The following is a 21,254-nucleotide window of genomic DNA, read 5'->3' as shown; positions in this document are numbered from 1 at the left end:
AATACATGTGAGACACTAGAAAGAAAATGACAGATACAAAAGTGATTTATGATATTATATACTACAGATAATCTATTTTAATTACAATTTGTTTCCATTCTGATTTGGTTTGTGGTTTGTCACTAAGTCTGTACTATATATATATACTTTACGTACATACATACATTCTTATAAAAGACATGATCTCATGGCACAAATGGCCCGGCTTACCAACACAATCAGATCAATTGTCCTTTAGCCCCGGGCCGATCTATCCACCAAACTTCAGAAATCAATTCTGAGGCGTTTCCTGCTGACAGAGAGTGAAAACATAACCTCCTCCGCAGAGGTGATAACACCTCGAGTGTGAATCAAATAAAGGCATTTATATCTGGACACGTTAATGTAATACATATTACGTCAAAACACATCAACCGGTATGAAACTACATGAATCAAAATGATAGCCCTATTCTGTGTGTGTGTGTGTGTGTGTGTGGACATACAATGTATTTGAGCAGGCTGCTGTCACCGCAATTTAAGCTGTACCTACGTAAACATACAATTTCTCCTGTTTAAAATATAATAGTGTCGAAAGTGCTTCATTTTCTCAGTGAGTCAGCCCTACTTTTAAACATTAAGACGCAAGATTGTCAGTGAGCTAAAATGAGTGGAGTGACGTTTGTTTCTAATCTGAGGACAATATTCCCTTGCTGTATGTACACTCGAGGAGTTACGGTTTACTCGAAGATTTAGTCGAAGATTTGTCCATTTTCAACAGGGGGAACAGACTCTGGGTTGATTTCTACCGCCCACAACTAGCGATACAAAATAATCAGTTTGCTACTTTAGCACCATGGGCAGTGCCACAGATCAATGCAAGCACAGTTAAGGTGGAGATACACGAAATCTGTTGACGTAGAGCAAGAGAGACGGCCGCGAGCTAATCCTTTGACGTGTCTAAATTTGGATAACCGAGACTCAACCTCAATTTTACGCAAGTGAAGTTAGTCCATCACGAGGGAGATGGTTTGTGGAAAAAGTCTGAAGAGATCAAACAGTAAAACTAGGAAGTGTACTGCTTAGCTTTATATGAGAACAATGTTTTCCTCCTGGCCGCCATTTTGAAAACAATGCCAAAAACCAAATACCGCCCACCTGCCGGAGAAACCTTTCCGTTTCTCGGTGTGTTTCCACCGTTAGGCGTCGGTTAACCTTTCTGCAGGAACGGTCACACGGACGTGGGATTGAGGATAGGTTTGGATCTTTTACAAACGCCCTTTTTTACCTGTACATCAAACTCCCACTGTGGCAATTGCAGTACTACTCATGCACTTGTGCGTCTGTTTCTGTGCCCGCGGCATTGGCCCCTCACAAAGTGGTCGTGGAGTGGCGCGTCGTGAGCGTGTGCAGGCGGCGGGACTGCGTGTGCACGAGGCTGCGCACGGTGTGCCGATACTTTTCGGACATCAGGTTGTACAGCAAGGGGTTGACGGCGGCACTGAGGTAAAAGAGGACGGAGGACACCAGGTTGAAATACTGAGACAGATAGTATAAAAAGTACGCGTGGTCAGGGTGAGGGTGTGTACCGGCAAAGCGTGTGTCATTGAGCGCAGCGTCATCGTACAGGCCAGTAGGTGTGCTATTTTGTGAGCGTATGTGCGCGAGCGTCCCGTTTTGCTCGAGCTTGCGTACATGCGTAAGGCTGTTGTTTGCGTCGCCCTCTCGTGTGAATCTACCCGGGTGGTCGTCTGCGTCAGCGCGTGTGTCGTTTGTCTTTGCGCAGGCGTCACAGAGCACGCCGTTTCGTGCTGTGGCCGCACGTGCAGTCGTCTCTCTGGTCTCGAGGCCCGCGTCCGAATCTGAGCGGTTGATTGGTTTAGCGTGCGCGTCGATATCCGCGTCGGCGGCGACATGAGCAAGGGTGTTGATGTCTGCGAGTGCATCCGTGTCCATGTGCCCTTCTTGTCCCTCAGAAACAGTGCCCATCGAAAAAAAGAAGATGGTGCGACCCACGTGGAAGGGCAGCCAGCACAGGACGAACGCCAAAACAATCACTCCTGGAGAAGGTGGAGACACAGAGGGTTGGGAGAATAAAAACTATAAACACAGATGCTACCCCTCTTATGAAGTAGCCTCAATATACTGTTCTGTATTTAATCCTTTAAATACTTTACATTTATGTGCAAAGTCCTGTATAGTAGATTTTAGTAACTCATATCAAACTACTAATTAACTAAAGCTTAAAACAAAAGAAACGTCATAATAGAGACATAAATAATGTCTAAACTGGTGGCATCTGTAACATCGTCCAATCAAAATCAATCAGATTTTTAAACGGGAAGTTGCTGTAGCGTGAAGAGCTGCCTAACAGCTAACATGAGCTAACGTAACTTCATTAGTTAGGTAACCAGTTTAGTGGGTCAAACGATACCTAATGTATTAAATTAGGTTGTATATCTGTGCTATCAGTAGGCCTACGAGGGGTTGTGCTACTTGTGTTGTGCTATCTTCTTTTCAACTTCTTCCCGTTGTACTTTATTATTCTATTTTTATTTAAAAGGGACCATGTACAGTTAAAACATAAATGTCACCATTTGATGCACTGTACCAGATTGTAGCTACAGCTAATTTGCATGTGTAGTTGAACGACATAACAAACATAAAACAATAGCAAACAGTACAGGATAAGACACAATACAACAGTATATGTGATAAAAAGAACACACAATACACACAATGCACACAGTACAGTACACTAAACCTAAGTAATATAAACTATTAAAAGTAAGTAAAAAAAACATTAAAAGTAAGAAATACTAACCATAATAATTTTGCTCAATGAGTACAGCGCTGACCAGCTTTCAACTGATTTTTTAGTTTATTTTTAAAAGTGCTGATAGAGCTGCAGCTCTTCACCACGTCAAGCAGGGTGTTCCACTGATTTGTGGCTTTCACAGAAAAGGATGATTGACCGAATGCAGTGTGGCAAAATGGAACGGTGCAGTCGCGTAAGGAGGCTATTCTAGTGGATCTGATTGAACTCACTGAGCGACTGTACACAAGGTCACCCAGTGGAGGAGGGGCCAAACCATTTAGAATTTGATAGACCATGTACAAATTTGAAAATAGTCTAAAATTCACAAAGCTCAGCAGATTGTATTTCTCCAGTATCCTACAGTGATGAAAATCAAATGGCTTTTTGTCCAATGTTTTTGTCCAAGAGTTTGTTTATATAGGGATTCCAGTGGTCTTATGGTTGTTTCATCAGCCTGCCCCCAATATGTAATGCAATATGACATATGGGAAAGGATCATGGCATGCATAAAAATATTGGCAGCATCCAGAGAGAGTTTCTGATATGTTTAAAATTTATCCAAATTGTACTTTATAGTTTTAACCATTCTCTTTACATGTTTATCCAGTATCACGCCAAGATATTTATGATCAGTAACAATTTCAATCCTTTCACCTTTGATAAGAATATCAGCATCAGGAGCTTGTGTCATGGTTTTGGAGAAAAACATACCTTTTGTCTTGTTGACATTTAGATTCAGACATCCAATGCATTTGTTAGCTTGTCAGCTGCTATCTCAGTAGTTTTTGCATGTGTGTAAACAACAGTGTCATCTGCATACATTTGAAGTTCTACATCATGACACTGTTCAGGGAGATCATTGATGTATAAACTAAATAATAAGGGACCTAACACTGACACTACTTCTACTACATCGAGCCATTGCTTGTCGGTGACAATGTGACTAAACGTTACCTAAATTGCAGGCTGTTACCACTTTCATATTCACGGTGTTGTATGACAGCCATTTTATGTTTTTGAAAATTTTTATTTAATTTAATTTCAGCATTTATTTTTGATTGAATTATTTACATTTATATATATTTTTTGTTTAAATCCAAGCTTTGTTTTGTTTCATAAAAGATCCTTTCGCTTGGCGACCTGAGTGACAGATTAAGGAGCTAAACTGAGCTGTTGGATGGAGCGCATTTCCATTTTTGATTAACTTGTTGTGAACAGTCCTCCAGAGTCAAAGCTGAGTGCAGAGCACTGAAAAAATATATATAATAAAAATAGAATCTTGAAACAATTATCTTCTCCAGCTACACTTTCGGAAATATGGTTTGAAATCATTGTTGAAACATAGTTTTGCTGATTTTACTTGCAAATGTGTTTGTTTTTTTTACATACAAACAGTACAAATAATTTGATGTAAAAAGTTGCCATACTTTAAAAAGCCAGATCATTTTAACAGTGCAAGCTTGACAACCACATTGCAAGAAGTGTGTCACCAAGGTTAATTATCACTACCCGCTCCTGTTTGTGTATTCAATAAAAAAACTAGCCTCTGTGTAAGCACTACCTGTGAGCGCATGTGGGTGTGTTTCTCGTGTGCTTCTCACCCAGCATTTTGACCGTGTGCCGGTGACTCTGGTCTCTGCGGCTGCTTTGTGGACGGAGACACAGCGTCCGTCCGATCAGGCTGTAGACCAGTCCCAGAATGCACAGGGGCACCAGGAAGTACAAGTTGGAGACAACCATCATGGCCGACAGCAGGCCGGATGAGACGGCGTAGTGCGTGCAGCGGCACTCTCGATTGTCAATGTCGCCTTCTTCCCGTCCTCCGCCCTCATCCTCTTTCATCTTGTTTTGCCGCTCTCCCTCAACTTTCATATCTCGTTCTTCTTCACCTCCTCCGTCATCTGCTTGATTTTCAAATTCCCTTTTTCCTCCATCACCTTGGTTCCTCTCGCCTCTTTCTTCCATTCCCGCTTTGCGCTCCCCTTTCTCTCCAAACCATTTTAACTCCCCGACCCTTTCACCCCATCCCATTTTCTGTTTGTCTCCCCACTCCGTGTCCTCGAATCCTCCATTGTGTCCACTTTCCCCTGCACCTAGCATAAACCCTCCCTGTTCTCCTTCCTTGCTCGTCCACCCTCCATCCTCGCTCCATTCGCCGAGGCTGGGCTCCTCTCCCCCGACGTCCTCCACTCCAACCATGAGCAACACCGGTGCGGCGCTAACGGCCGCGCCCAGCCAGAGGCACCCAATGAGAGTCCTGGTTCTCCGCCGCGTCAGCAGGGTCTTGGCCATAATTGGCCAGCAGACCGCCAGGTACCTCTCCAGGGAGAGGAAGGTGATGTGGAGGATGGTGCAGAAGGTGCAGCACTCAGAGAGGAACATCGTCATTTTGCAGGCAAGGTCTCCCAAAGGCCAGGGTCTGGGCCTCCAGAGCTGGAAGAGACACAGCAATTATTTCACCCTGACGACATCTTTCGTTTCCACCTTTATTTAATACTCGATGACGCAGCGGTCACACTCAGGTGTGAGCCAACCTTTTATTAAATATTCTCAGTTCACAAGCCAATTATTCGACTGCTTCATTTGGAGTGAGAACCTGTTTTAGACGAGAATAGTGATGTTTTTTAACAAGACGTGCGTCAACCAAAGAAAAGGAAAAGGAATTCCACAAAAGTGAGAATGACAGTGAACATGCGGTCGATCTAGAACTGGCTGGTTGAAACCACACTCGGTGGGCAGAGTTCCACGTATTAGAAGTGGCCATTTAAATTAGCTTGACTGACTATCATGATGAATGATGAACCTTTTGAACCCCCACCAGCAGCGATGAGGTTGACCTCTCTCTCCAACAGTGAACAGTATATGAGGCTGCCTCTGTGCCCCCAATTAAATTAGAAAGATGTTTAAAGTGGCCTTCTTTATGCTGCGTTCTCACATAACCAGGAGTTGTTGCGCTTAGCGCGGAGAGTGTGGAACTAAATTCTCCAAACGAATGATAACGCATCATCGCCCTTTCCCCCCTGTGACTGCACCAAAACATCGGCATCTGGTCAGATTATATCACCATGTGTGTGTGTGTGTGTACCTTATACAGATCCAGAGGCAGCAGTAGGAGTATCAACAGATCACTGACAGCCATGCTGCTCAGGTAGAGGTAGGTAGAGCTTCTCATGTGAGGGCGGAGCCAAACCACCAGAATGGTCAGTGTGTTTCCCAGAAAGCCGAAGAGCATCAGTGGAATGTAAATGACAGTCACACACACTAGAATATGAAATATTGATATGTTTTTATCAGAAATACTTTTGGATTTATTCCACACATTGTCAGAATGGAACATTTAATTTGCAAGCACTTATAATCACCAGAACAGTTCGCCTGTGTAAATGGTCACCACAATATCCTTCAGTCAAATTAGATCAAAGGTGATAGCAGACTATATTAGTTGCAGCCCCACTTTGTAATCTAATTTCTCTCTTTTATCTCTGCCAGGAGGATTATGCGATTGTTCGCGTGTGTGCATCTAAGTGTCTGTCCACAGCTAATCTCGCATTCCACCGCAGCAAAACTGAATAATAATTTTTGGGCGGCGAGTCGTGATAACCCAGTTGAGTGCATCATCGACCCTTCATCTGTTACTCTGCATCCAAAGTCTTTTGGACGATGTGTTTGTCAAACAGCCAACGGAATCAACAACACACACACTGCTGAACTGCTGAGTACATCACAGCTGTGGAACATCTTTGGGAAGATTGTATGAACTTGTATTGCCTGCATACATTGTCACTTGTTTTTGAGTTTTCAATACTTTTTTACCCACCTAACTCAATCAATCCAAACACCGGTTCCTCCAAGTGGCACTCTTGGTCCAAGCAGTCCTCAGGGAAGACAGATGCGTGGCCACAGTTTTCATCTTCGCAGCCACTGGCCATGTCTCCCCACTCCATAAGATCCATGATTTAATTTAATTTAATTTAATGTACACTTTATTGATCCCACAGTGGGTAAATTATTCTCTTAGTTAAAAAAAAGGAGCAGTGGGCTGCAGGGTGGGGTCGGATATAAAAAGTGAGAGCGGAGAAAGCAGCGGGGGAGAGGTGTGTGTCCCCCGGGTAACAGGGCGCACAGGTGACGCACACCAATGGATTTCCTATGTCGCTCAATCACAGCGAACACTGAAGGGGAGTCTGAGCAAAAAATAAAAGGGACATATGTGCACGTTTACAAGAGATGATACATAGAAATGCATGTAATACTGTTTACGTGACATACATGAGTAGACACACATGCAGTTAGACATGCATAAAGGGATTCTGCAACAGTTAAATCAACACTAAATGCCACGGTTTATGTTCTGATTGTGTTCCTTATTAGGTCAAAATCCATGAAAGAAGAACCAACAGAACTGCTGCACACAATCTCAACACAGTTAATGTCCAATGACCAGAGATTTAATTGCAATTCAACAATTAAAGACAACTTTTCTTTGCAACCACCTACAAAACAACCCAGACCCAAAACTGTACGTTAGTGTTCACGGCTATGAAACACACAAAACACTTTAACGTAATGTAAAATAATACACTTACTAATTGAGTGGAGCTTCATTGGGCGGTGTGTCTCTCTGCCGCGATCACACACTTTTCTGTGACTTACACACACACACACACACACACACACATCTATCTCTCCCCTCACTCACTCCTCTCTCTTCCTCCTCTCCGGCTCATCTTTTACCGCCTGCTCTATGCTGTACACTTGACCTGTTTCACGTTACGTCACTTTATCGGATGAAATGTCCACCAGTGCCTGCAAAATGACCTTTTCATTGTGTTTTCACGCTCGCTATCAAATGTCCATGCCATAGACACTCTTCCTATACTCCTTTAATATACAGTATAACAATAAGGAGTAGTGGGGGAATTATTCAGACCCTTTACTTGTGTAAAAGTACCAATAAAGCAATATAAAAATACTCTGTTACAAATAAAAGTCCTGCATTTCTATACCAGGTACGCCTGTGTGTATATTTCAATGGATTGAGCGTTTAGATACTTTCACAGTATTTGTATAGAACTTAAACATGTTTATTTTTTTTTTATTATTATATTATTATTATTATTTTATTATTTTTTTTGCATTTTACAATACACTAGCTTTAAAGGGATGTTGTATGTGTACAGATTGTAAAGCCCTCTGAGGCAAATTTGTAATTTGTGATATTGGGCTATACAAAATAAACTGAATTGAATTGAATTGAATTAAATGTATAATATGTAGGAATTTCCTAAAACAGAAAAAAGCATAGACAAAAATAATCTCTCAATCATCACTTATGACCCACAACAAGTTTATGGCGGGGTCCTAATCTGCAGAGACCCTCCCCTCCACCTGTATGTTTTCTTTGCTTATTATTTTGACTTATTTGAGCCAAAGGTGGATGTGTAACCCCAAGCCAATAAGCAAGGTGTACTTGGGTCTAATTCCCAATTCTTCACACACCTCTGCTTTGTCATACAGATACCGAGACATGGCAGAAAACAATAAATGGCAGCATAAAAATAATGTAAATAAATATAATTTATATGTAATAATAAATTAAATTGATATTAAAACAAAGTATAGTCGCTGAAAGCTCTGACTGTAAAGTCACAGAAATTGCGGCACTTTTTTCTCCTGCCGGAAATATATGGAAGAAAGGTGAAGACTATAGCTCTGAATATTAAGAAAGATGGGAAGGGGGACCTTGAGGGTATTCTTGGAACAACAGGAGATGGGGAGCAGCACACACAGATACACAAATATTTGAGGGATGTATATACATATATATTATAGTGTTTATTCGTCTTTAATTATTAGTACTATCATTTAATCATTACATTATTTACCTTATAGTGATATAAAGTAATCCAGGGACTCATACCTCATACTACATACTCCGGTACAGTAGGTGGCGACATTGCACCGTATAAGCGACGGCTGCTACCCGCCGTTAAACTTAAAGAAGAAGAAGAAGACGGAAGTTGTTTCCTGCTTGTCTTTTCTCCAGACTTGAACCAGACTCTGAGCCGGGGGACGATATGGCCTTGAGAGCTGCGTTGAAGTACAAGTGCGTCTTGTCAGGTTTGTCTCAACGTGCACGCGCCTCCTGCCCAACTCGCCGGGGGCGAAGGGGGCCGTGACCCGCGCCGTGACCCGCGTTAGAACCGCGCTCTTCCGAAACTGGAGCAAAGGGCACAGCATGAAGAAGAGCCTCCTGTAACCCTCTTCTGGGTCACGTCCCCCGGTCATAACGCACCTGTTTTTAAATGTTATGTAAATGTAAACAAAATAACGTAGTGTTTTGTGCACTCTACCAATAACTTACCTTTCGCTGTAAACAGCGTATCGTATATTATGAAAAGTTACGCGTTTCAGGTCAGTCAGGTCAATTTCAGCTCGTGCACATTTTCAAACATATGGACGTAAAAAAAAAACCCTCCTGTCATTTGACCCAATTCAATGTTTAACGTCTCAAAATATTATTGACATAATTTGTTTTGCTTCATATTTCATGACTTTTCCTAATTTAACGGGGACAACTGATGACCAAAAATTAATCGGCAACTATTTCCACAATTGTTTTTAGTAAAAAAAAGAAGGAAAGAGATTTTTTTTTCTCTGTTTTTATATCATGGCGTATTGAATATTTTTTCCACATTGTTTGATTTGACACAACTCTTTGCAGTGTTGTGTGTTTTCTCCCGTGTTGTGTGTTTTCTCCTTTCATTTATAAGGGGTGCAAGAACAAGAATAAAGCGTGTATGTAATTTGTTTGCAATCACTTTTCATACGTATTGCACTGCACATTTCTCTGTTTCTCGTCCATCAGCAGCAGGATTTCTGATCGGCTCCAGTTTAGTTTTTCTTTTTGTTTGCACCCAACCATTTTTCTATTTATGCATCTATATGATAGAAATCCATTAGATTGTTGTTAGTTTAAGCTTATGAATTTCTACCGAAGACCTTAAAGATTCCACACAAAAAATATGTACTTCAAACATTTTTCTAAATTGATTTATGCAGAAAAACATAACGTTTTAATTCATAATATGACAGATATAGAGTTTCTCGTACTTACACAAGCATACAATTTATCATGTCACCTAGAGACGACCCTAGACATTACTGTCTCTTTTTGTCTTATCAAACCTTTACACTCCAACAGTCTTAAGTGTAATTGTTAGTAACTTGATCATGATGTATGACGGCATCAACAACCTTTATTTTAACATTGGAGTAATGTAAAGAATTGAAACACCTTCAGTATTGTAATAATACGACTGTAGTGCGTTGTAGGTTTGAATTTGTTTCTGATTTGCGTAGTTGTCGAGTGGATATGTACTTCTTGTAACTGATCTTTCTCACTGTGTGTGTGTGTGTGTGTGTGTGGGTGGGTGGGTGGGTGCAGGTCTTCTTTCCCAGCAATCCTCCTGCAGCAGTCATGGCAGAGTATGTGCAACTCCTGTCCTTGCCGCTCAGCGGAGGAACAACTCCTCGTCGCCTAAAATAGCCGTGGATTTTGACCAAAGCACGGGTAAACATTTTGCCAACAGATCATCTTTTGCACGTTTCGGAGAGTCTGAGTCAATAAATTCTGCTGCCCAGCTCCCTACTTAAATGTGAAGGTGAAATTTAAATTAGATACCGCTGACTATAAAGTCGTAATTTCTTTTCCTTTTGATGTGAATTTGCAGAGAATTTGTCAAAAGTATAAACCAGCGTCTGTCTCTCTCTCTCTCTCTCTCTCTCTCTTTCTCTTTCTTTTGTAGGTGTGGCTGTGATGCGCCTGGAGAGTCCACCGGTCAACAGCCTCAGTTTAGATTTCCTCACTGAGCTCTGCATCAGTGTGGAGAAGCTGGAGATGGATAAGAGCTGCCGAGGCCTCATCCTCACCTCGGTACAGTCTTTGTTCTCCGTATTTGTATTGCATTACATTACAAAAAGTATTTGGAGTTGCATTAAAGTAAATACTCTTTAATCCAGAGCCAGCCCAAGGTGTTCTCAGCCGGCCTGGACATCACAGAGATGTATGGGAAGAGCCCAGAGCGCTGTGGAGAGTTCTGGAGAGCCGTTCAGGAGATGTGGCTTAAACTCTATGGCTCCAGCATGGTCACCATAGCTGCAATCAATGTATGCAAACATCCTCAGCAGAAACTTGATAAATCAGACGTTTCGCAGAATGCCTCGTAGCCTACCTTATCCCTCTCTCCGCAGGGTTCCAGTCCTGCAGGCGGCTGTCTCATGTCTCTGACGTGTGACTACAGGATTATGGCAGACAACCCGCGTTACAGCATTGGCCTAAATGAGACACAGCTGGGCATCGTAGCGCCTTTTTGGTAAGGAATTATAAGTATGACGCCAGCAAATCAGCAACGGTGCTGATCCCCTGCACTGGTCCAGGCCAGCTCAGACCAGGGTACGACAACTATCAGCCTCTGCTTCAAAGACTCTCAATGGTTTCATGATGATCTTCATGTTCATGCTGGTTTTGAGGATTTGGAGGAAGCCACGGTTAAATGTTATAAATGAAACGGTGATACTTGTTGCCCGGAGAAGTTGGAAGGGGATGTACGTTTCTAAAATCTTATGGTCCTACGTAAAACCCTGTTGAGTTGACATTAGCAGAGTATATTAGCACATTAATAACTAGCTTTAGAGAAGCTGTGTAGAACACAGAGTTGTACAACACATGTGTTTGTTCTGACCAAACCAGAGTTGGTGATTGTTTGGTGAGTTTTACTTATCGACTTTGAATGAAGATAGTTTCAAATTGCTGCTGCTGTCTGCAGGTTTAAGGACACCATGACGAACACAGTGGGCCAAAGAACCACAGAGGTGGCTCTGCAGTTGGGGCTTCTCTACAACCCGTCAGAGGCCCTGAAGATAGGACTGGTGGACCAGCTGGTACCTGAAGACCAGGTCCTCGCCACAGCCACGCAGACCATGACCAAATGGTTGGCTATTCCAGGTATATTGGCATTTTTCATGCATGATCAGTGAACTTGCCAGTCCAGCCACATTGTCATACTGTTCCAGTGGTGGTATTTTAGCTTCAGTGTGAGTAGTCACATGTAAGACCTATCGACACTACCGATAAAAGTACCAGTTATGTTGCATTAACGTTGGGGCGAAAACCCAAATAAACTTTCACTCCTCTTTTGGAATCGGTGAGCTAATGGTTCATCTGTCCACTTCACAGACCACGCCAGAGCGATCACCAAGTCCATGATGAGGAAGCCAACCATCGACAAGCTGACGTCCAACCGAGAGGCCGATATCCAACACTTTGTTAACTTCATCACCAAAGACTCAATTCAGAAGTCGCTGGGCATGTATATGGCGATGCTTAAAAAGAGAAGGGTCTAGAGGAGAGAGGGCAAACGTATTGAGTGTTACACGTGTTTGGGGGAGTTTGGTGTCAATTGTGCGGAGATCGTTGAGTGCAGCTCACATTCATTGCAGTGGAACACCAACTATAACACGTAGTTTGTTTGTCCTATGTAGCATGAAGGGACTACAAATGCATTGACACCAATGCTTCTGTGACAAATAAATGTTTCCCCTTAATTTCTTTTTCGTTAAAGTAGCATCAACACGTTCCAATTTACTGTCAACCCCCCCCCCCCTCCCTTTATTTTAAAATGTATTTAGTAAGCTAGTTAACTGAACATGCAAACGTTTGAAGTTTATGACGAAGCAGAAAAACACAAATTTAATAGTTAGTCACAAACCGGTCTCCACCGAGTGCCTAGCATTACTGTACCTTCAAAAACCATAACTTATGAAAGTAACCCTGGGTGCATTTGAAAAGCCCACAGTGGGCGATGCCTTTGTGACAGATTGTTCTAAATAACATGACTGAACTACTTTTTAGCCTGAAATTTCTTAAGCCATGGGAGTTTTTATGTGGTCAGAGAATTGATTTGTGTGATTAAAGAATAAAATGACTCCCTTTCAGTTTTGGCTGTGTACATAACTCATCTCCATGATCACATTAAGTAATAAAGTTGCTTTTGACAGTCATACTACTATTATTGCTAATGCTACTACTACTGCTGTTGTCCTGATGTGCAGAAAGCTTCAGGTTTTTGTGCAACATCTTTCAATATCTACCACTACAAATTGTGCTGCCACTAGAGACAATAAAGGTGCATGAACTTCTGTTTGTGCTGCTTCCAAAAAAATTAAATGACAGCGATAATAATAGAATAGCAGAAATTATTTTATTTTAGTCTTGTGAATGTAATGCTGCGGGATTTTAGAGGGTAGCCCCCACAGATCTCTCATGATTCCAGTTCAGCCTGAACACTTGTGGGAGTGAAGATTCAGGCAGCAGCAGCATCCTGGCCAATCAGCTGCACCTCCACAGGGAAATGGTCGCTGACAGCCAATGCCTGAGAAAGAGAAAACGTTGGAAGTACAACGCACAATTTCTTGTTAGTCCAACTTAAGCATACTGAAGATTGCCTCGATTAAACAACATGGTTTATTATGTTGTAAAACTCAAAAGGTCATAACAAATTGCTAAAGGACTAGATATAGTACTGGTTTTGCATGTTTCAACCCTTCAACCAAAACTGCTGACCATGTTCCAAGCATGTATGTGTGCAAGTGAAAACAATATTCAACAATCCAAACAAAAACTGGTAAAAAAAAGAAAAGAACATTAGCTTTATCTGGGGCTTTGAGTCGGACTATTGCTCGGCTGGTCTGTGAAGTTTCCTGGCAACTCTTCAAACGAAAGAAACGGTCCAGCACATAACCTTCCTTAAAAGGGCAGAATATTTCATGAGTTTTACAGGTGCTTGGAGGCAGACTATTACCTCTGGACAGAGCTAGGCTAACTTTTTATATCCGTTTCCAGTCTTAGTGCTAAGCTAAGCTAACGGCTTCATATCTGGTCAAACACGACAATGGTGTCAATCTTCTCATCCAACCCTCCATCAGAAAGCAAGTGATTTCCCAAAATCTTGAACTATACGTTTGATTGTAATTTAAACACACATCTAATTATCTTGAGGTCTCTCAAATCAATAGCAAAATAAAATCGAGAAGTAGAGGGAGATCATTATGGGAGTAGATGTCTTCATTGCTAAACAACCACCATTGCTGACCTGAATCTGAAATTATGTCCAAGTATTATTCCGTTTAGTCACGCTTATTCACATTTGGACATTTCATTGAAATGAAAAGCACAAGTAATGTTCGCTAACGCAATGTGAGTTTGCTAACTTATCAGGTTAAGGGATAAGGGTTAAGGGATTAGGTTGGGTCAGGATAGCCCTGTGGTCAGGGCCCTAGACTGTCTACAAGAAGTGAGAATTAAAGCTAAAGTTGTCTTCACCAGACTGTGGCTGAGATTCAAGTCCACCATGTAGTTGTAGATCTCAGCACTGGCGGGCACCACTCCCTTCATCATGTCAGCTGTGACCACAATCCTGCAAATACAGGAAGAGGGTTGGAATTAAGAGCCTGTGCGTGTGTGTGTGTGTGTGTGTGTGTGTGTGTGTGTGTGTGTGTGTGTGTGCGTGTGTGCGTGTGTGCACGTAAGTGCCTATGCATGTGTCCCCACCTGTCAAAAGGGCAGTTAGTCTGTGACACCGTCGTGTCGGCCTCGTCGGTGATCAGCCAGTGGAAACTCTTGTCCGTGAAGAGGCGGATCTGCTGCCAGTCGGAGCCCGATACGTAATTGCAGCCTGTGTTGAAGTCGCCTAGCAGCACGATGTCCTGCAGAGAAGAGCAGAAACCGTTTCGACCACACCCATCTCATATTTGTAACAATTTAATTATCCTATGCATTCTCTTCTTTTTTGGATTGATTTTGCGTGTGTTTTCTTCACATTGGCTTTCCAGCGGGCGCGAACATCGGTCACCACGTCATAGAGGGCATCGGCTTCCTTCACGGCGGAGTCTGGAGAGGTGTGCTGGGGGATCAGAACAAAGTTCCTCACAGCTATGGAATGGGAGGAAGGAGTGAATGAAGGGGGGAAACGGATGAAGGAGAGGGAGACACAAGTTTAGATTCTTTGATATTATTTGGCTGACGTAAATACTGTATGGCTGTAAGAGTTCACGTCTTAGAGCTTTTTTTAAGGGCCACCGGGGACCAACAGATCTGTGACCTCAGAATCTGACACAAGTCTGGTGTTTAGTTCTCAGTCGATCTCCTCATAAACGAGGCGATCGACATCACTGGCCTCTACCTCCCTTAGGGCCTACCGGTTTTCTTGGAGGTGAACATGACGACGAAGGGCTCTCGGCTGAAAGTGTCCGTCCCGCACGGCTCGCAGCCGTCGTCATAGGTGTAGTTTTTAGCCACGGACACTGTTTGCTCCCTGCAAAGGAAAGATACGACTTGACCACGTCTATAAGGTCTGTGTTTTAGGGCTGACCACTAGGGGGCAGCTTAATCCTGGATGGGTGAATGTTTATAAAAAAGAATCTCGCCAAGGAAAATAATTTATTGTCATAGGATTATTCTGTATTTGCCAGCATTTTCTGCAGGAATAACATGTTATGTTACAGAAGTAGGCCATATATATTACAGGCTAAATAAAGTATTTTGTGACGTGTGTAGGATTTAGCAGATCTATTGGCGGACATGTTTCCATTGGTGGATAGGCTCCGTAAACTATGAATCGTGTTTGCGTTAGCTTGGAATGAGCTCTTCATATCTACATATTGAGTTGCTTTGTTGCACCGCCATGTTTATACAGAAGCCCAGAACGGGCAAACCAAACACCTATGGGGTCAGATCAGTCTCAATAATTGCAAATGCACACAGAGAGACTCACAAACGCAAACACAAAGATTCACAAATGCGCACAGAACAATTGACAAATATGTTCGATTTACAAATGAACACAGAAGGATTTACAAATAAATTAGACTCACAAATGCACGCAGAACGATTCACAAATACATTCCAATGCAGACATAAATTACGATTTATATAAATGTAAAAGAAAAATCAAAAATACATTTCTATGTGGATTCTTCTATTTGTTTGTGGATTTGTATGTATTTATTTGTCGATCGCACTGCATTTGATTGTGGATTGTGTGGGATTTATGAGACTCCCCTGCAGTGGCTAGATTCGCAAATGCGTTTTTTTCAACATAGACCTATCTGTACCCAATCAGATGTCGCCCTCATTTTCAACCAATTACATGAGCGTCATTCGCTTCATTCGCGCCTGAGAGGGGTGTGGCTTATCTCCGTGGCTTTACTCCGTGGAAACAGTTATCATTTCCGCCGTTATTTTTGTTACACGAAGGCCACTGTATGGCTCTCCGACACGCCTGTGATGGTAGGGGTGTTCAGTTGGTTGAAATCTGAAACCTCACCACAAGATGCCACTAAAGCCTGCACACTGGCCCTTTAAGTGAATTCGTTGAGAAATCGCATTCAACAGCAACGGAAAGCTGTCAAAAAGTGGAGTATTTTCTCGCACAGCATGTGACACATGATCGCACCTTCAGTCTGCGCTAATATCTATCTGAAACCGGCTTTAATTAAACCAGTGGTGGGAAGTAACTAAGTACATGTCAATAATTGCGAGGCCCTTTGAAGTACTTGAGTGTTTCAGATTTTCAAATACCTCTCTACTCCACTTCACCTCAGAGGCAATCGCTGACAATAAGGACAAAGACACTGTGCAGTTCTGAAGTATAAATGGAACTTTAAAGGAGAAATAGTTTGGTTTCTGTTCAACTCAACGGAGGATCTTCTACAGAAGAACACTTACCTGTAGAGGAAGAGATATCTCTCCTTGTAGGAGTTGCGGCCCAGAGGCTCGCTGACGATGTGGCTGTACCTGAACTGAGGAGAACCTCTGCGAAAAACATACACACACACACACACACACGCACACACACACACACACGCACACGCACACACACACACGCACACGCACACGCACACGCACACGCACACACACACACACACAAACACACACACAAATGAAATAGTCATTGTGTTTATCTTTGTCATAATGATAAACATATATGCTTTGTATGGTGCATTGTTTGGTGCAGTCTAACTTGTTGACATGCTCCATGAGTTTTTTGGTCGCCGACAGATCGATGTCTCTGACCTCCTGGATCAGAATGATGTCATAGCGATGGACAATCTGAGAAAAACAAAAACAACAAATATCTGATGAGATTTCTCGGAAGCAGCGGTGTCTTATTATATGAGTCGATTCAAGTATGTTGCCCCTAAAACAAGCAGAAAACAGAACTTAAAGAGGTGAGGCATCAAATCGTCTCTTTTTCCATAATGATTAAATGTTGGTAGTAAAGGGGTACTTTGCTAATTCTACACAATAAAGTTCACTGGTCATGGTAGGGTTCAACTTTTATTCACCCACCCCGATACAAAGTGATTTATTTTTTAGTAGTTATAAAATAACAACAAAGACTTACGTTTATTGTCATGTTTATTCTTATTCTTTATTCTCTATATAAGGCTACTCCAAGAAACTTATTTTGGTTTTGATTTTGGCGGCCCCTGTGGCCAAAGGTGGTATTGTTTCCAAGCACCAGAGTCCTTTTAGAAAATTTAGAGAATCCTTCTAGTAGATTTCTACTCTTGATACCTCTCAAAACATCTGTATAATGTCTTCAGCGGCACTGGAGGAGAAAATTACCCCTATGATGTCATGGTGATGTCATTAGAGTCATATGAGCTCGGGCTTGGACAGTAGGAACAGAAAACCTGCGTTACAAACTGGGAAAGTATACTTTAAGAGCAATGGGAATTTACCAGGCGAAGAGGGTCTAGAGAAATTATGAAATGCTAATGGTTGCATTGTGGGAAATATAGAATCCTTTTTTAAAAAATGTATTTAATCTTCCTCTTGTGAGTCCCTAAATTATTGCCCGAGTGCCGCTTTGATCTCCATTGGTAGTTGGTGCTACCAACAATGGAAGGAGGAGGATAAATGTGGGCTAAACTTTGGGGTATTTATGTTACTCAGCACTAAAGCATTACAAAATATCGTCTTCAAACTTTAAATGTGAGTACTTGAAATAAGACGCAATCGGCGAAAAAAATAAACATAGAAAACAGTCCCAACCGTGCTGATGATGTCCATGAGAGTTGCGTTGGAGGTTTTCTTGTCCCCAAATGACTTGATGTTGAAGGCTCCCAGCAGCAGGGGGGAAGACAGGTGCAGCAGGGCCGACAAGACACCCAACGCACACACCCAACGCATCCTGGGCCAAAGAGGTCAGATCAATGTGTATATTTAAAATACATCATACTGCATGCCGGGGGAGCCTGAACGACTCTCCTCCCTGCTGTGGGAGTCAGAGACGCACGCAACACCTGCTCCCCTGGGCGTACTACAGCAGGATCCCTGTTCCTGTAAGTTTATTGAGTCAGATATTACTCCGGCATTGCAGGAGAATAAGTGATCCTTTTCGCCGTGGTTACACTAGTATGGTAGGCATTCCGGGTGCAAAGGTCGTAAAAATATCCTCATCAGCTCCAGTGTGGTGGCTTTTTGCATTGATGATCCAACATAAAATGTGACTGTAAGTTACATTTAGTCAGAGTAAAAAACGTATTCTGTGTTACTGTAACATAACATGGCTGCAGTACAGCTACTGTGCATAATGTTGGATACTCTGCAATAATTATGATTCTCAGCAACAGCAAACAGGCTTACAGTATAGTTGACAAAACACCCTTTCTACATTAAAAAGAAGAGTCTGAGGTGAATATTTACCTGCTTCTTTGAGTCGTGTGGGCAGAGAAAAGGCCTGTTGTAAGACGGGCACAGAGTCTCGCTTGTGTGAATCCCGTGAGGCTCCTCCACAACGTATGAGCAGAGACATCGGCGGTGTCTCTCGAGAGGTTTTTATTTATCTGCACAGCGCATGTGACCGGGTCGGGAAGGAGGGGAGGGGTGAAGTTGAGGACGTGGGGAATCAGTGTTTTCAGATCAAGGCCATTAATTGGCTCTCACAGTGGTTTTATGTGCTACAATGTGCCAGTCTTGTAGAAGAAGTTCGAAGAATTCCTGCTTTTGCACCTAAAAATCATTCAGGCAAAACTTGAGAGTTGATTTTTAGGCGCTCTATTATCTCTCGCATCAGATTAAAAAAAATATAAAAGAAATTCACTTTCAAACCGACATCTTAAAAGTTTTAAAGTGTATGCATATGTGTTTTTTATGCTAGCGTTGTGTATATTTTAACATGTGTTCACATGGAGAAAATATATAATTTAAGTGCTTAAATCACAAATCACAATATTAACCTGAGACAGGTTATGAAGGATTATTGTCCGTTTAATTCCACTGGTCAAAACACACTGACCTCTTGAACCAGTGTGCACATGATCAACAGAGGCTATTTTCACCTGCAGCATTCACAGTAACTTTGAGAAGGAAACAGGTGGCATGAATACGTGATAAAGGAAGTTGATTTGAGGTCATGCGTGATGAAAGCTTTCTCCTGTATTGAGCCATAAGGTGAACCAAACTACAGCCTGATAATATACTTGTTTTCTGAAGGATAGACTTATTGTACACTTACTTTTTCAGAGGCGGATACATACACACAAAGTCAATGCACGCGAATGGATGCAAGTACTGACTTTCAGCCTGGTGTCGGGGACAAACTAGCCATCAATTGAATATGTGTACCGTATATATATATATATATATATATATATATATATATATATATATATATATATATATATATATATATATATATATATATATATATATATATATATATATATATATATATATACCCCAGGGTTCTCTTTAGCACTGTAGCCAGGCTGACAGAGTCACAGCTCTGTGGAGCCGTGTATTCCTATAGACCTCAGTAGTAATGACTTCATGAATTTCTTTAATGAAAAGATTTGAACTATTAGAGGCAAGATTGATGATCTCTTGCCCTTATCCAGTGCCGATCTGTCATCAAGAGGAGTGGCCTTGGAAACGGCTGTATGCCCTGGTGTATATTTGGATAGCTTTTCTCCTATTAACCTAGACCAATTGTCTTCAACGGTTTCTACTTCTAAACCATTTACCTGTCTCTTAGACCACATCCCAACGAGGCTGCTTAAAGACGTGTTGCCTTTAATTGACACCTCTCTGCTGGATATTGTTAATGTGTCTTTGCTAACAGGCCATGTACCACATTCCTTCAAAGTAGCTGTAATTAAACCTCTCCTCAAGAAGCCCACTCTTGATCCAGAGGTGTTGGCTAACTACAGACCGATCTCTAACCTTCCCTTCCTCTCTAAGATCCCTGAGAAAGTAGTCGCAAATCAGTTGTGTGACTTTCTACATCATAATAGTTTATTTGAGGAGTTTCAGTCTTGATTTAGAAAACACCACAGCATGATCAACAGAGGCTATTTTCACCTGCAGCATTCACAGTAGCAGTGAGAAGGAAACAGGTGGCATGAATACGTGATAATGGAAGTTGATTTGAGGTCATGCGTGATTAAAGCTTTCTCCTGTATTGAGCCATAAGGTGAACCAAACTACAGCCTGATAATATACTTGTTTTCTGAAGGATAGACTTATTGTACACTTACTTTTTCAGAGGCGGATACATTTTTTTATTATAATCATGTCATATACATATGAACATCAATGTCATGTAGCAATCATAGTGGAGCCTTAGTGGATTCCTTCACATAAGATGGGACCAGCTAAAAACTAATTAAAGATAATTATTTGATTCATTTGACTCATGTATTTCTTTTTTCTGCTACTGTATTCTTCTACTACACTACAATTCAGAAGTACATGCTATTATACACTATGTTTATTAGACAACTTTGGAATTCCTTGTGGATTCAGATTATTAATATGAATAAAAATCAATTCATAAATGATGACTTGTGTAGGTATATAAATGTGTCCATATTAGCCTTTACCATCAGCAACGTTAGCGACGTATAAATCACTAATTATAATACAGTCATATATTATATGTTATTTTGAAATAGGCCATTCGACATAATGAAGCCTACTTTGTTTTTGGTACTTCAAGCAGAATATACGTTAATGCTATTATGCTGCGTTCACACCAAAAGTGCTGCAAATTTTTCGCGCGAGTAGATTACACACAAAGTAAATGCACGCGAATGGATGCAAGTACTGACTTTCAGCCTGGTGTCGGGGACAAACTAGCCATCAATTTAATATGTGTACCGTATATATATATATATATATATATATATATATATATATATATATATATATATATACCCCAGGTTTCTCATTAGCACTGTAGCCAGGCTGACAGAGTCACAGCTCTGTGGAGCTGTGTATTCCAATAGACCTCAGTAGTAATGACTTCATGAATTTCTTTAATGAAAAGATTTGAACTATTAGAGGCAAGATTGATGATCTCTTGCCCTCAACTACTGCCGATCTGTCATCA

At 41.6% G+C, this 21,254-nt stretch overlaps 3 protein-coding genes across 3 annotated transcripts; 1 reads left to right on the top strand and 2 right to left on the bottom strand.

The window, feature by feature from the left end:
* Positions 1 to 1,349: 1,349 nt before the first annotated feature.
* LOC117734776 (growth hormone secretagogue receptor type 1-like) lies at positions 1,350 to 6,749 on the bottom strand. The gene is made up of 6 exons (XM_034539041.1): positions 6,614 to 6,749; positions 5,882 to 6,057; positions 4,734 to 5,229; positions 4,398 to 4,679; positions 1,943 to 2,038; positions 1,350 to 1,525 (listed from the first exon to the last, which is right to left on the bottom strand). The coding sequence occupies exons 1-6, from the start codon at positions 6,747 to 6,749 to the stop codon at positions 1,350 to 1,352; spliced, it is 1,362 nt and encodes a 453-aa protein (XP_034394932.1).
* Positions 6,750 to 8,799: 2,050 nt separating this feature from the next.
* On the top strand, positions 8,800 to 12,858 carry eci1 (enoyl-CoA delta isomerase 1). Its single transcript, XM_034540457.1, has 7 exons — positions 8,800 to 8,916; positions 10,244 to 10,369; positions 10,605 to 10,732; positions 10,819 to 10,965; positions 11,050 to 11,171; positions 11,625 to 11,803; positions 12,035 to 12,858. Exons 1-7 carry the CDS (start codon positions 8,874 to 8,876, stop codon positions 12,199 to 12,201), a joined length of 912 nt encoding a protein of 303 aa, XP_034396348.1. The 5' UTR covers positions 8,800 to 8,873; the 3' UTR covers positions 12,202 to 12,858.
* A 176-nt stretch (positions 12,859 to 13,034) lies between these two features.
* Positions 13,035 to 18,675, bottom strand: dnase1 (deoxyribonuclease I). Its single transcript, XM_034539798.1, has 9 exons — positions 18,569 to 18,675; positions 17,915 to 18,053; positions 16,878 to 16,966; positions 16,583 to 16,669; positions 15,055 to 15,170; positions 14,676 to 14,788; positions 14,408 to 14,562; positions 14,180 to 14,273; positions 13,035 to 13,229 (listed from the first exon to the last, which is right to left on the bottom strand). The coding sequence occupies exons 2-9, from the start codon at positions 18,050 to 18,052 to the stop codon at positions 13,161 to 13,163; spliced, it is 861 nt and encodes a 286-aa protein (XP_034395689.1). The 5' UTR covers position 18,053; positions 18,569 to 18,675; the 3' UTR covers positions 13,035 to 13,160.
* Between the last annotated feature and the right edge of the window lie 2,579 nt (positions 18,676 to 21,254).

The sequence above is a fragment of the Cyclopterus lumpus genome, chromosome 8 (genome assembly GCF_009769545.1).
Source record: "Cyclopterus lumpus isolate fCycLum1 chromosome 8, fCycLum1.pri, whole genome shotgun sequence".
NCBI classification, from domain to species: domain Eukaryota; kingdom Metazoa; phylum Chordata; class Actinopteri; order Perciformes; family Cyclopteridae; genus Cyclopterus; species Cyclopterus lumpus.
This window is presented reverse-complemented; position numbering and strand designations above follow the sequence as displayed.